We start from the raw sequence: 15523 nt of genomic DNA, 5'->3' as shown, positions 1-15523 counted from the left end.
TGGTCTATGGGGAAAATGCTTTTTGTGCCACAGGGCATTTTTTTGCTGCAAACCCACGGTGGCCACTGGGAAAAATTTGCTGCAAGGCCGAGCAGCTTTCATGTTGGCCTGTACTTGCCCCTTAAACAACGACAGATCATTGGTCAGTGACTTTCCTATAACATTGTATTGAGCTTACATAGCCTACCTACATACAAGTGAGAAGCTGATTCAATGCATTAAAATGAATAGAGTGCTTCAGGGATGATGTTTTTCTGTAGGCCAACACGGGAGTTAGCATCACCCACCATCCTTCATCAAAAAGCCTGTGGAAATTTTCTATTGGATTTTGGATCACTGCAGAAAATAAGCTCTGTGGCAAACAAATGTTTATGATACATCTTATGTACAACATGATAATCTCCACAGATAAACACCACTTTTATGACCAATGTTGTATGACTCAACGTCAGCCATGGTTGGGGTGATGACGTTCCATAGTCTCAGTTAGCAACTTAATAGCAACCACCAAGAGACATAAAAGCCTCAAAATAAACGAGTGGGGCACTGACTTATTTCATGTCAAAAAACAACACGTGAAAGTCTCTTAAGCTTGTGTGAACCACAGACCTTATTTCAGGTGTCTAACCAAAAACCCATTGACTTCATGATGAGAGAACCAGGAGTGGTAAGATGCTTACTCATTTCCAGATTTTAGGACTCATTCCTGAGGCACTCTATGTTTTATCTTTAATAATGTTAACTTATAGGCCTATATGATTACTGGTAATGCATTGCACAGAAGTTTTTTCGGGAGGGAAGCACTTGCTGTTGAACCTTCAGGTACTATGACGGACTCTCCTGGAGAAACTGACCATATTTTGGAGAAAGTATAAATACTTGACCATTTAAAAAGGTTTAAAACATTTAAATATATTAACTCCATGGAATCAACACTGTGAATTTAATCAGTCTCCCCATCACTGAGTCCTATCTGACACTGGGGGTGCGTTCTGAATCGCATACTTTTCTTTTTACTTTTAGTAGGCTATATACTGCAGCTGCCCTTAAAAAGTATGCACTGTTGCGTGCAGTATGCACCCAATTGACCATACTAGTTCCTCATACACTCTCTTACATCCTGAACTTTTACCCTTTTGCTCATATATCCGTTACCATGGGGATAAAACAAAGGATTGTGGGAAAGGATAACCAGAACAGCATGCTGACTTGCATGCTGCAAAATCAGACCGGATGTAGTTGGACATCCTGGCATTTTTGGCAAACTGCATTTGACATACTATGTATTGGGACGTACTAAATCATTTTCTGGCACACTATATAGTATGGTAGCATGGGTACAGTGGGTATTGGAAAGCGGAAACAGAGCACCACGTGACTCCAGCTCTTGTTTCCCGCCTGTATTCGTAATGACTTATTTAGTACCCGGAAACAGCGGCAGAGTGACGTCTCTTTCCCTAAATCTCACCCCTCCAGGCTGCATGTAGATAAAGTGCATGTGTCTGAGAAGAGGAGACACTGTTACTGCGACTGGAGCAGATGTTTCCTGACTGCAGAGGCTCGTAGATTATAAGAGTTTAGAGATTAAGACGTTTGGTTTCCTTTTGGATGTGAAACAAACCGAGTGGCCCAACAGAGTCTGCAGTGTGTCGTCGCCGTCTGGTCAGCATTCAAAAGTTCCGCCGTCTAGAGAGACAGGTAGCTAATAGCAATATTAATATAACGTTAATGTGTTGTTATTATTATTATGATTAGAGGTCTGGGGATGTGGAGCTCCACCGTTTAATAACAATGGCAGTGATTCCTGCAGAGCCCCCCTCCAGTCAAATATATGTTGTTCTTGTTGTGTCACCTGGGGGTTTGTGCCTCACTGCAGAGGGGTTTGTGTAATACAGCTGCAGTGATAAGTCATTTAATCGATTCGTTGATAGACAGAAAATGGATAGCAACTATTTTAATAGTCAAATAATTGTTTTAGTAATTTATTTAAGCAAAAAGCCAAGTATATGCTGGTTGATGCTTCTTAAATGTGAGAATTTAATGCTTTTCCTTGTCATACATAATACTCAATGGAATAGTTTTGATTTTTGGACTGCTGGTTGGACAAAATCTACCATATGAAGAAGTCACCTTTGTCTCTGGGGAATTACACAGGGTATGTTTGCTTTGTGAAACACTGATTGACATTTTAAATCATTTTCTGACTTTTTATTGACAAAACGATTGCCTGATTAGTTTGACACTAGAGGACTGTTTCACATTTAGCTACTGAAGTGTGAAAGTTTGTTTGTACTCACCTGAAATCCTTGTTTAAGAGGTGTAGGTATAGTAAGAGCAGGATTTGTGACATCACAACTAGTTTGACAGCCAGTCATTGTTCAATATGCAACTTAAACAAGTGTGATGTGGATACTTAAAGCAACAGTTCACCCCAAAATCAAATATACACATTCTCCTCTTACCTGTGCAAAACCACTCAAATATAATGGAACTATGTGGACCTCGGCTTGTGGTGCTCAAAGCACCGAAACAATACATTTGAAAAATCAACAGGAATGTCATTTTCCAAAACTCAGGACTTGGTTATGTAAGATAATCCACAGACCTTGTTGTGAGCAGTTTCATGGAGGAACTGTTTCCTCTCTACTAAATAACTCCCAGCAACTGTATCACCGTGCAGAGGGAAGCTCACCCAGCACCACTGAGCCAGCTAACGTTACAGCTGAGCCGAGGAGGACGCCATTAATGTTTTCGTCTTGCACTAGATGCACACTTCCTTCTGCGCAATTCTTCAGTTAGTGGGTGTAGTTCAGTAGAAATAAAATAGTTCCTACATGAAACTGGTCACAACAAAGTCTGTGGACTATCTTGTGTAACCGGGTCATGTTTGCTGGAAAGAGACATTGCTGCTGAGTTTTGAGTTCAGATGTATAGTTTTGGCACTCTGAGCACCACCAGCCAAGTGCCATCTAGTTCTGTTATATTGTAGAGAAAGCAGATATCTCTATGGCTGATATCTCCGACACTCTGCAGCTCACACCAAAACAATCTAGATTGATAAACAGCACCACAGGTAAGAGGAAAATATGTACTTTTATTTTGGGGTGAACTGTCCTTTCAAAGGCTCTAGGTCAAATACACTGAGAGTGGAGTGGAGACATCTTGTATTTTCATAGATTCTGGATTGTAAAACATGTCTGGAGGGGATCTTTAGTATAACCAGATCCAGTAATGTTTGTACTCAGTAAATGTCCCAGATGCAGATGGTTCTCCTAATTCAGTGACTTATTCAGTCTTATGAATATGTATAAAATGTACGATACCGCTGTATGTGATGTTAAAAAAACAAACTATGAGGTCCATCACAAGACTTATTACTCAGTTTAATCTGCATCTAAAACAACATAATGCTAGTCATTTTATAATCATTTACAAATGAGAAAGAGAAAACAAAAATTCTACTCAGTTGTAAGATTTCTAATTAACTTTCTTTTGATCTGCCCATGAATGAATCTACTTGCACTTCGGTAAACTGATTTATAACAGATTACATAATGAATGGCTCCATCATATGTTAGTCTGTTACAGTTAGCACAGTGTATGGGTTGATAGTTTTCATGTGCATGGCCTGTGTGCAGGTCCTTTGAAGTCTAAAAATGTATCAAATTCAGTTTTATAAATTATAGGCCTTAAAAGTTATTACATTTTCTTTAATTCGAATTTGTAAGGTCTGAATTGACACAAACATTATATATTTAATGTAATTTATCCATCTTTTAATTTATTTTTGTCAAAATGAGTCAAGCTGTTTTGTATGAAAGTTCACATTTACAAATACAGATACAAATCTTCAAACCACTGACCCTAATACTGGCTTTTTATTTTATAGTTGCACAAACTTGACCAAACTTACTCTAATAATAACCATATTCCTACATAAAACCTGCCTCTGCACAGGAACACATATATGCTACTTACCTTTATACTTACCTGCAATATTTGAATAAGAAAAAGATGATTTGTCCAAAAATCTGTCTTAATTTCGGTTAAAAATTATCTCGTAAAGGTCTTAAAAAGTGTGCCTGACACCTGTAGATACCTTGTGTGTAATGAGATTTTGGTCCCAGCAGGTGCCAGTGTAGCCTCACTGTTAGTAACTCCTCTGTGAGATCTGAGACTGACTGCAAGTAATTCTTGCAGCTCTGCACAACCAAAAGTGATTGTTCTTGTTTTTCTAAAAATCTGAATTAGGTCACACACAGTTAGACACACTGATGTGTCCTCAATGACATGCCTTGCTAACAGGCTAGGTAATGGCCCTTTTTATGTTCAATTATTCATTCATTCATTCATTTTCCATGAGCCCTGTGATAGTCTGGCGACCTGTCCAGGGTGTACCCTGCCTCTCCCCAAATGTCAGCTGGGATAGGCTCCAGCCCCCCTGTGACCCCATTTTATATTTAAAAAGGTTAAAACTATTGTGCTTTCTAAAGGCCCATTCTTTAAGTATAACTCTTTGATTAGTCGATTAATCATTCGATCAACGGCTAAAACCCATCTTCAGGAAACAATTTTGGTAACCAGTTTGTTGTGATAAAGCTGTATTTTGTAACTTTTATAAAAAAATGTTTTTGTCACAGTTGTTGAAAGTGTCACTGTTTTCACACAGAACTAAAGGAGAATTATAATCTTTGAGAAAGCAATCCGTGACCTGGCCGCCATGTTGAAAACAGTAGAGCAAAAACCAAGTGCTGCCACCAGGCCGGAGCGGTACACTTAAATATGTTTCTGAAAACATTTATAGAGATAGGCAATGCAGCAACAGAATCTTGATTCATATGCCTATTTTGACTGCAGTTCATGAGTCACTGATTACCAGCAAATGCTATCAGAATCACTATAAGGAGGAGGAAGAGGAACATGATGTTTTTCACATGTACGACTGTGTGAATATAGTGACAGTGTCAGCAAATATGACAGAAGATTATTTTCATACAAGTTACCAACTTTAGTTTTAAAGGCATTTCTCAAACAAAAAAGACCAAAACATTTGCTGGTTTCAGCTTCTCAAATGAGAGGATTTGTGAATTTTGCTTGCCTTATGCCCGTGATACTGAACTTGTGGCCCACAGGCCAAATGTGGCCCTTGGGTGCTGGGTGGCCCGCTGACCATTTTTTAATTCTCAACAAAAATGAACTGATTCACAGATTTTTTTTTTGTTCTTTTATTGTAAATGGGGTGCCAGAGTGCATTTTTAAAAAGCATCAACATGCAGCTTGTTTATTTAAAAGAATAAAGTACCAGGGGAGGATCCCCCCGATCCCCCGACAGAGGTAGCTATATTATTCATATATTAATTATTGTTTATTTAATAACTGGCCCCCATGCAAAGCAAGTTGAGCATCCTTGCTTTATACGATTGCAATATATATATATGTGTGTATATATATATATATATATATATATATATATATATATATATATATATATATATATATATATATATATATATATCAATAAATATCAATAAATATCAGTGTGTTTTACAAAACAGTCAACATTTGACATTTTCTAGACTAAACAGTTACTTAATTTATTTAAAAAATAGTGGTGTGATGCAGCCCTGAATATCTTTAATTAACTGGGCAGCATATATTTTTTGTTTTCTGTTTCTTGTTCTGTTGTATGTCTCTATGTGTAGGTTTAGGGCAGGAGGACAATATATTATTTAGATATATCTTAAGTATTTTCATCTCCTGGTTTTCAAGGCTGCATCACAGTAAAGTGAATTATTTTTCTGAACTTATCAGACTGTTCTAATATTTGCTTTTACCCACTTAGTCATTACATCCACATTGCTGATGATTATTTATCAAAAACCAATAGTAAACCTTACAATATTGTGACAAGGTTTGGTCAAAAATATCAACATGATTGATTATCTCCACATCACTCAGCCCTTTCTAGTATCATGAGTTGTGGCTTGACATTTTTGTCAGGGTGAGAGTGGACCTGTGCTCAGTGTCTGTTTTTCAGATCCTGTTCTCTCAAAGAATCTACACGGTTGTACAAATAACATCACACCCCATTATTGTTAGATTGGTGTTTAATTTGGGGCTGGTGAGTCCTTCGAGAAGTAACAGGACAAGAGACATTAGTTAGCCATCAACCCACTGGGCAGCATTAGCTCTCCACCACCCTCCTCCGCCTCCGTGTGAGCAAACAATAAACTAACACAAATTAGGACTCGCTGCTTTGTGTCAGATTGAGAGTCCAACAAAGATGCTACACAGAGTGATATGTCATTAGTGAGCAGGTGGGGAAGGACGACATAGAGCTGTTGCCTCTCCAACTAAGTAATGAAGAGGTTTCCTTGGCGACCGGGCTGCCTGTTGCCATCCGTGTGTCGGGGGGGGGGGGGCAGCAGAGATCAAAGTCAGCTGTCCTCAATTCTGCTGTAAGTGGAGGGTTAAACGCCGGGGTTGCAGGGGAAAAGCCCCTCATTAAACTTAACCAAATCTCCTTTAAGACATAGCTGACGTGACGTGTTAGTCTGGAGGCAGCAGGTACATGGTTTTAACTCTCGAGACGGGATTGTCCACAGCTTCAGGCTGCTGCTGCTGCTGACAGTGACAGAGGGTTTGGATGTGTTGACTGTTTATTTCAGTTTAGTAAAGGGTTATAAGTTCACAGCACTGGACCACACAGTGGAAACAAATCTCTAAAATACTGCCTTTGTTGTTCAAATTCTAGTTTGTTTTAATTCACAGTAAGCAGACCTGTTGAAAAAAAATAGATGAGTCAATTGACAGATAATTTATCAACAACAATTTTAATGATTATTTTAGTTTTTCTCTTTTTTAAAAAATATTTTGTATTTTGAAATGCAGTGTTATTACGCTCACAGTCGATACAAATGGATATACAAGCAGTGAAAAACAAGGTTTTTCAGAGATAATGATTTTGTAATTTTAAATAGTTTTATATAATCTCTCAGCCTTGGTTTCATTTAGATTGACGCGTAATTTATTTCTCTCCATTTTCAAGAATGACTATGAAAAAAGTGCTATAATATACTGTAAGTACACATCCAGAGAGGTAGAGGTAAAGGGAAAAAAAATAATAAAATAAGTAAAAATGCTTGTAGAAGTTTGGCCTCCCATAATTGCACATTACATTAAAATATGTAGACACATAAGAGCGTACAATAAGGAAAATAATAAAAAGCCAAGAATGTCCTTTTAATCAGTTATCTTAAAAAAGTCAGGTCTCAGAGGTTTGACATGATTATTGAAGTTTTTCAAAGCAAAATATGCTGAAAATTGCTGGTTTAAGCTTCTCAAATGTGACAATTTGTTGCTTTTCCCCTGTTTTATTTTATTATGAACTAAATAACTTCAGGTTTTGGATTGTGGGTTGGACAAAACAAGTAATTTCAAATTTTCAAGACATCACCTTGGCCTTTGGAAAGTTGTCATAGGCATTTTTTTACTGTTTTCTGACATTTTACAGAGCAACTGTTTAGTTAAAAAAAATAGTTTAATTTAATTTTAAAAAAGTCATTCCCGTCAACTATATCAACCTGAAAAGAGTTTACAAACAGGAATCATATATTGTTAAAGTTATAATATGTATCAAAACAGTTGTTTTCAAAATAGAAATTATATTATTTAATCTATTTGTCTCATTTTTAATTTTTTTTATTCTGGGCTTTTTCCTACACCACATTATTGTAACATTACAGACAGGAGCTCCTGTTCCTCAGTGAGCAGTAAATGTTGAGGAGAATCTGCTGTCACATTTTTGTTGTTTTAACACCAACTTTCCTCCCACTGCTCTTCGCTGGTGTTTGTCTTCTGGTCCCAGCCTCTGGAGCTGTAAAGGGATTATCCATTAGCCTGGCTTTCTGGGGGGTTACTGGTGACCACTGAGGTGTGCCCTGTGTTGTAGGACTGTCCTAATTAGATAACTGTAACCCTCATATGAGCAGCGACACTGCTGGTGGTCCGGTACTGGTACACACTCAGCTTTTTGACTGGGGAGAGCTGCGAGAACAAGCAGTGTGAAAGGCCAAGTAATCCTTTTTAAGCCTTTTGTCATTTATACAGGGATTTATTTGTCATTAAAGAATGATAATGGTGTTTGTGGCACAATTAGGCCTCTATCAGATAAAAAGTGGGCATTTAAAACACTGAAAAGCAGTTTGATGTCATAAAAAATAACTTTTGTGCACCTGTGCAAAGGATGATTTTTTTATTATAACTTTAAATCATTTTAATTTGTTTTAGTTGCTGAAGTGTCCTCCATTTTGTCAACAACGTCCTTTCCTGTTTTGACTGTTTGTAACCCTGCTGCCGACACAACACAGTTTTCTGCAGCCACACTGATTGTTAGGTTTCTTTAGACTTCTTTTATGTATCTTTGTGTACTTTATTTTTTATTTTACGTCATTTGTGTGCATGACTTTTTCTTAAAGTGTAATTTCTCCAGATATGATTAGAAGGCATTTTAACCAGGGACGTTCCCAACAACTAATCTCTGATTAACCTTTTGAAACCTGAGCAAATTGCTTGATTTGTTCAAAAACATAGGAACGAAAGAAGAAATGACCAAAAAAATTAGCCATAAATTGGTTAAACGAGAAAATTAAAAACAACAAAATTAGTTTATATTAAAAACAAACAAACAAAGGAAACTAAAGTTAAAAACAAACAAATACAGAAAGGACCTAGAAAAGTGCTTGAAAATTAAAATATAAATAAATTACTTTAAAATGTAATTATAGATGTACTTTTTTCTTTTTTCCCCTAGTTTTTTAAAATACATTTTTAATATATATTTTTTCAATTTGTGGGACATGTCTTACCAAGTTGCTCATTGCCTTTTCCCCACGTTTTGAAAGAAATTGCACCAATTTGCTCAAAGTTCAAAGGTTTAAATACTTGTGAAAGGCGTCTGAAAGCAGCACAAGTACACTGATGTTGCTCCAGGTTTCAAAGGGTTAAAAAAAAGTTCAAACTTTGATTAATGGAGTAGTGTAGAAGTAAGAAAAAACTCAGAAAAGAGAAAAAAATCTGCGCAATTTAATCAATAAGATTAAACATTGTCCAAAACATTACTGCATTAAAGTGCCATTTGAAATCGTTAATCACGTTTCAGTAACCAAAATCGTACTTTAAATGCCACTGAAATGTGCTACACTTTGCACTGTGCATGATGAACACTGCACATAGTCTTACAAACAAGACAACAACTCACTAAATAAAAGTTAATGAATAACATGAACTGAAAATGATATTCTTTAGGAAGAGAAGTCTTTCATTGGGTGAACACAGTCACATAAAATAATAGTAGTTTTAATAATAAATTTAACCAACTAGTATTTCTGGTACTGACTAGTCAGAGTAGAACATTAATCGACTAGTCAACTAATCGCCCACAGTCCCTAGTGTTGACGTACACTGCACCATCTGTGTGAGACCTTAATAACTGGGCTGGTGATTTATTGCCTGTACTCAGCAGTGTCTTTTTGAGAGGAGTCCAGACAAAAGCTGAGACCCTCACCCTCCCGCTGTTTTTAATAGTTCTTTAGGATGTGCAGGGAGAAGAAAACAGTAGTAATGTGGGGGCTTCAGCCTTCAAGGAGGCAAAGTGAGAGAAGATTGAGTGCAGAAAATGAAAGTAGTTTGGAGGATGTGAGATTTTTAAGATGGTTCAAAGGGTCATCTACCATTGTTAGAAGCTTGCATCAGTTTTAACTTGGTAATAATACTTTTTTTTAGAATGTTAATGTTAAAGCTTTAAGGTGACATCGTCCCAAAGGCTGCTATGTTTTTTTTTTTATGTTTTTGGCTGCTCCGTAAGCCTTCAGTGACCCCTCTCCTCTCCCGTCCCCTCCGGAGGGCGATAAGGTGCTGCTGGAGAAAAGCTGGTCTTATCTCCCTGCTGCCCTCTGAAGCAGTCATGTTTTATGGGTTGTAGCTCTTTGTTTCCTTGTCCTCTGCCTCTCTCTGATCACTCACACTCATTCCTCATGGAAGTTGTTTGAAGGCCTAGAATAGCTTTGGAAAAGAAGCCCCCCCTCCTCCTCTTCTTCTCCTACTCCTCTGTTCCCTCTTTATTGAATCCCGCCTCCGTATCATTTATCTCTGGACCCCCCCCTTCTCTCCCTTTTCCTCAGTTTGAGGGGGCCGTTAGGGGGCATCCTCTTTTCTCTCCCAGCTGGGTTTGTTGACACACAGTCAATCTACGGTTCCCTTTCACCTCTGCCACCCCTCTTTTTAACTCTCTCACCCCCTCACCCCTCCGCCTTACCCTCCACTTTCCCTCAACAGTAAAGCTGCCACAGCTGTGGACTGTATTAGCATAGCTGCTGAGGAGCAGAGGGGGAGTGCTAAATATATTGCAGCCATTACCTTTTGTTCAACAGTTGACAGTTTTAAAACATTGCGGCCTGTCTATGTGCAAAGGGAGCGAAGAGAAAAGGATGATTTCAGTGTAACAGCTTTTTAAATATGGGACAGAGGCAGAGCAAATCACTGAAAACAAGTCGGTATATAATTAATGCAGTTTTTTTTTTTTTTTAAAAAAAGGGAAATTAAAATATTTTCTATTTTGCACAACAAAAACATGTTTTCATGTCTGACATTTAAATGTCATTTGGAAACAGTCTCACTTTGTGATGATAGCTCAGAGGAAAGGAAACCTGTTTTACAGTGATTGATGTTTAATTTAGGCTGAATGATTTTTTTTTATTCCTGCTGTCAGCAGGTGTGGGAATGAACAGGTCCAGGTCCAGGATGACCCGTAGCTCCAGCTCTCAGACCAGGCACAGCGACCCCGCAGAGACCCAGGAGGACTCTGGGTCGGGTCCGTATGGAAAGCAGCGAAGGAAGCAGACAGACTCTGCTTTGGCCCAGGACCTCAGTCAGATGAGTGTGAGCGGACAGGACGGTTTACCCATAAGGTGCGGACATATTACAGTAACCTTTACTTGATTTTTTTAAAATGTATGATATGAGAAGATGAATTAGAGCAGGAGGTCACACTGTAATGTCAAGATCAGCAATTAACAAACAGAAAAAAAACACGTTTACCATTATTATTAGTAAGTACATGCACATACGTATACACAAATACCCACATATACGCACATTTGAACATACATGCAACAAAACACAGGAATCCCAGGTACAAATCCCCAGATTGGAGTGGAAGTAATGCATCTACAGATAGCTCACCTAGCACCACTGAGCTAGCTAACGTTACAGCTCAGCCGAAAGGACACCATTAATGTTTACATCTTGTGCTGTCATGAGTCTCTAGTCCATGAGTAGATGCACGCTTCCTTCTGCGCGGTGATGCAGTTGGTGGGTGCAGTTCGGTAGAAAGAAAATAGTTCCCTTCATGAAACTGTTCACAGCAAGGTCTGTGGATTACCCTAAGTAGCTGGGTCATGATTTTTGGAAAGAAACATTGCTGTTGAATTTTTCAGATGCTGCAAGGCTTTTAACCAAAGCACCCACGAAGCACGACCACATCACACCAGTTTTAGCCTCCTTACAGTGGCTTCCTGTTTGTTTTAGGATTGACTTTAAAATCTTATTAATTAATTAATTTAAGGCTCTTCATGGCTCCAGATTACATTTCAGACCTGTTACCTCTGCATAGTTTGAGATCCTCGGGCAGAGGTCTTCTGCTTGTCCCAGAGTCCAGGCTGAGGACCAAAGGGGACAGAGCTTTTGCAACCAGGGCCTCAAGGCTCTGGAATGACCTGACTGAGGATATAAGGCTGTCTGAGTCACTGGCTTCGTTTAAGTCTCTCCTAAAAACATATCCTGACTTTATCTGAGCTTTCTGTCTATTTTTCTGCTATCTTATTGATTTTATTTCCCATTTATTATCTTGATTTTACCTTTGGCCTTATTTTATCTTTTACTAGCTGACATTTTATGACATGTTATTTGTTTTATTCCCCTTGTGTTTCAAATGTGTAAAGTTTTATTGTACAGCACTTTGTAGCTGTGTTTTGAAAGGTGCCATATATATAAAGTTTATTATTATTATTATTATTATTATTATTGTTATTATTATTATTATTATATTTTTTTGAGATTTGAGCCCCACAAGCCGAGAGCCATCTAGTTCTGTTATATTCAAGAGAAGGCAGACATCTCTATGGGAGATATTTCCACCACTCTGCAGCTCGCACCAAAACAATCTAATCTTCATCTGAAAAAACTCTTTGTAAAGAGGTTATGTCTCTTGGTTATACATAAACTGTTTAATATAAAATCATTTTTGTTGCAGGTAATTTTGTCAGGTATGTCACATATGGATCAAGTTGTGTGTATGTGTCTTTTCCTGTCCTGCTCTCCAGTGAAGGACAGATGTCTGAAGGTAGCAGTGACCCTGTTCTGGCTGTTCATTCCTCTGGGTCCACCTCTGGTCAGGACAGTCCATCTGCGTTAGCTGCTAAGTCCTCATCTCGGGGTGGTCTGGCCTCTGTGGCCCGGCTGGTGAAGCTTGGCCGCTGTAAGAACGTGGTGGTGGTGGCTGGAGCAGGAATCAGCACAGCCAGCGGCATCCCAGACTTCAGGTTGGTGTCTGTCGAATTTTGCTCTCTCTACACCCTCCTCTCCATCGTCGTGTTACTATTGCTGAGTCTTTTGACCTGAAGTGTAAACCTGTTCAGTGAATATAGAAACCGTCCAGACTCAGTGTTACCTGCTCTTTACTGAAAGCATCACCATAATGTCAAAATGTCTCTTCAAATTTTTAGGACTCCAGGAACAGGTCTTTACGCCAACCTGGAGAAGTACAACATCCCTTACCCAGAAGCTATTTTCAACATCGACTACTTCTCCAACGACCCGCAGCCCTTCTTCTCCCTGGCCAAGGCTCTGTATCCCGGACGTCACCGACCAAACTACATACACTACTTCATCCGCATGCTTCATCACAAAGGCCTGCTGCTCCGAATGTACACTCAGAACATCGATGGACTGGAGAAACGTGAGTGAGATTTTAAAGGGAAAAAATATACTAAGAAATTAAACTCTGTAATGTAAATATGATAGTATTCCTATGTACAGTATGTCTGTGAACGCACCACCAGGAGGCACACTGGATTTGTGCAGTGTCTCTTTTTCATGACCAGTAGTTGCACAACTTGACACTTCTGTTTTATTTCCCAGAATTAACTTTATTGTTTGCTCTTGATGTCTGTTATAATATTCAATACCTTTTTTCACAGTGTGTGGCATCCCAGATGAAAAACTTGTGGAAGCTCACGGTAGTTTTGCCACAGCTTCCTGTCACCTGTGCTATACTGCGTACCCTGCAGAGGAGGCTAAGGTATGTCTGACCCCTTGTTTAAAAAAAACCCATTCTAATTCAATGTAATAATTTGCAGCATTTGATGTTGATGTAATGCTGTCTTCATGTGTTTGTTTCGCAGCGTGCCATAATGAACGATAACATCCCCATATGCACATTCTGCGCTGCAACAGTCAAACCTGACGTTGTGTTTTTTGGTGAGGACCTCCCTCAGAAGTATTTCCTCCACACTAAAGACTTCCGCAAAGCCGACCTGCTGATAATTATGGGCACATCTTTACAGGTAAATATTTGTGATATCTGCATTCAGTTCCTAAAATGGGTTCTAGTATATTTTGTGAGCAGATAAACCCTGAGCTCAAACAAAAATTCACTGTTTCAGATTGAGCCATTCGCCAGCCTGGTGAACACAGTGCGTTCCACTGTGCCACGGCTCCTCCTGAACCGACACGCTGTGGGTCCCTTTGAGAAGGTCCCCTTGCGAAGAGGAGACCGCGTTGAACTGGGTGACCTAGAGGATACAGTGCGGAGGTTTGCCGAAATGCTCGGCTGGAATGATGAGATTGAGGAGCTGATGAGGAGTCAGGAAACACTGGTAGGTTACATTTTAAACACTTGGCCTTTAACACTAGGTCATACAAGAATTTACAAACTATTAATCACTTTTTTCCTACCTAATTTAGTGATCATCAAGTCTCTCTGTAGTGGAATTAACATCATACTATGCATGCTTACTCTTATTGTGATGGTCCACCAGCAGATGGAGACATGAAATACTTTTCAATGTAATATTCACTCATTGTGCAAATTTAGAAAAAGCAAGTTGGCCAGTTCTGATTCTGTTTGTTTAAAGCCAATATCAGCCAATACCAATGGCGTGCTGATATTATTGTGCATCCCTAATAATTTCATATATGGCAGTTGAACCTTTTTGGCTTCATACGCCACTGAGCAACTGTCAGGAATGAATGGGTCCCTGCCTCCAATGCTGTATCCACGTCTCTTTATACATCCACAGTGACTATGTAGCCTCGAGCCGCTAACATCATCCAGAGATTAGAAGCGGGCCACAGAGGTCTGGCAAGCACACTTCTTTGTAACTCCATCTGTAGCCACAGAACGCTTTATACAGCTAATATGCAGTCGCACTGCCTAACAGACTTCCCTGTGTGAAATCTGTGGAGTTCCTCTTTCACTTTCTCTTGGCTCGATTTGAAAACACCTCTGCTGACTGTTGTAATAATCTCTCTCTTGGCAGAGCGTCCCTTCACTGATAAGCAGCCCTTCGTCAGTGAGTGGACAGACAGCTTGCCAGAGCAGAGGAGCTCCAGAACCTGTAGGTGTGATGGAGACATCCAGGTCCAGACCAGCAGGTCAAACAGCAGCCAGCAGCGGCGGCGAGGAGACAGACTCAGAGACGGACAGCAAGAGCTCCGTTTCATCCAGCCTGAGCAACTGATGCTGAATGTTTTACTAACGATGGCACTGGAAAGGTTTGAGAGGATTACTTCTCTCCTTCGTTAACATGCGTTACTTTTTATCTGGTTATTTTCTTCTTGCTGCAAAATGGTTTTCGTTGTGTGCAGTGGAGTGAAAGTACATCTTACCCCAGAAGAGTGTATCATGTTCATATGTAAATCAAATTATCAGTTTATCAAGCTACCGACGAGCATATTTAAAGCACTTATTATAGAGGGAGGGTCCATTCAGAACACTAGTAAATAAATATCAGAGCCCTGTAACAAATGTTTCTTCAGATGTTTTATACGTCCCATGTCAGTTCACTTGTTAATGTTTTATATCAGCTCAACACTGTATTTTAACAATATTTAATAAAAGTATTGTGTAATGTTTGCATCATTTGTCCTCTTTTTATAAGGTTAATGTAGTTTACATCCAAAAATGACAACTTCTTATTCTCCAGTTTATTAACGCATCAGTGTAAATAAATGTGGTGCTATTTACAGTATGTAAAGAATGTGCAAAAACAAAAAACAGAATTACTGTAACATATTCTTTCCAGATGGAGAAGTGATCAGCATGCAATTTCATTTATCCCTCTATGATTGTGGAGGAAACAGAAGGCGTTACACAGGAGCACACAAGTAAACAAAAAAAATATTATTCTACAGATGCATGACAAATTTTAAGGGAAAAACCTAAAGAAATGAGCATTGAGACATA

The 15523-nt window shown here is 38.9% G+C and overlaps 1 protein-coding gene across 3 annotated transcripts; it reads left to right on the top strand.

Moving 5' to 3' along the window:
- The first annotated feature begins 1420 nt into the window (after window positions 1-1420).
- On the top strand, window positions 1421-15188 carry si:dkey-103i16.6 (uncharacterized protein LOC557125 homolog). 3 transcript variants are annotated; one of them, XM_049574092.1, is made up of 8 exons: window positions 1421-1698; window positions 10769-10967; window positions 12381-12599; window positions 12783-13015; window positions 13257-13357; window positions 13461-13622; window positions 13722-13934; window positions 14598-15188. In XM_049574092.1, exons 2-8 carry the CDS (start codon window positions 10780-10782, stop codon window positions 14796-14798), a joined length of 1317 nt encoding a protein of 438 aa, XP_049430049.1. In that variant the 5' UTR covers window positions 1421-1698; window positions 10769-10779; the 3' UTR covers window positions 14799-15188. The 3 variants fall into 3 exon arrangements, with proteins under 3 accessions (XP_049430049.1, XP_049430048.1, XP_049430050.1); XM_049574091.1 differs by having other exon boundaries at window positions 1422-1698; window positions 10772-10967; XM_049574093.1 differs by lacking the exon at window positions 1421-1698 and adding an exon at window positions 3062-3073.
- The last annotated feature ends 335 nt before the right edge of the window (window positions 15189-15523 follow it).

The sequence above is a fragment of the Epinephelus fuscoguttatus genome, linkage group LG4 (assembly GCF_011397635.1).
Source record: "Epinephelus fuscoguttatus linkage group LG4, E.fuscoguttatus.final_Chr_v1".
NCBI classification, from domain to species: Eukaryota; Metazoa; Chordata; class Actinopteri; order Perciformes; family Serranidae; genus Epinephelus; species Epinephelus fuscoguttatus.
Note: the sequence above shows the minus strand (reverse complement) of the source record. Positions and strands in the feature narration are given on the sequence as shown.

What these genes read in the sequence shown, in the direction of transcription:
- si:dkey-103i16.6 (XM_049574092.1), top strand. Translation starts at nt 10,780, where the DNA reads ATGAACAGGTCCAGGTCCAGGATGACCCGTAGCTCCAGCTCTCAGACC. An exon ending in TTATGGGCACATCTTTACAG is followed by an intron (nt 13,623 to 13,721) that starts GTAAATATTTGT and finishes TCACTGTTTCAG; the next exon opens with ATTGAGCCATTCGCCAGCCT. An exon ending in TGAGGAGTCAGGAAACACTG is followed by an intron (nt 13,935 to 14,597) that starts GTAGGTTACATT and finishes CTCTCTTGGCAG; the next exon opens with AGCGTCCCTTCACTGATAAG.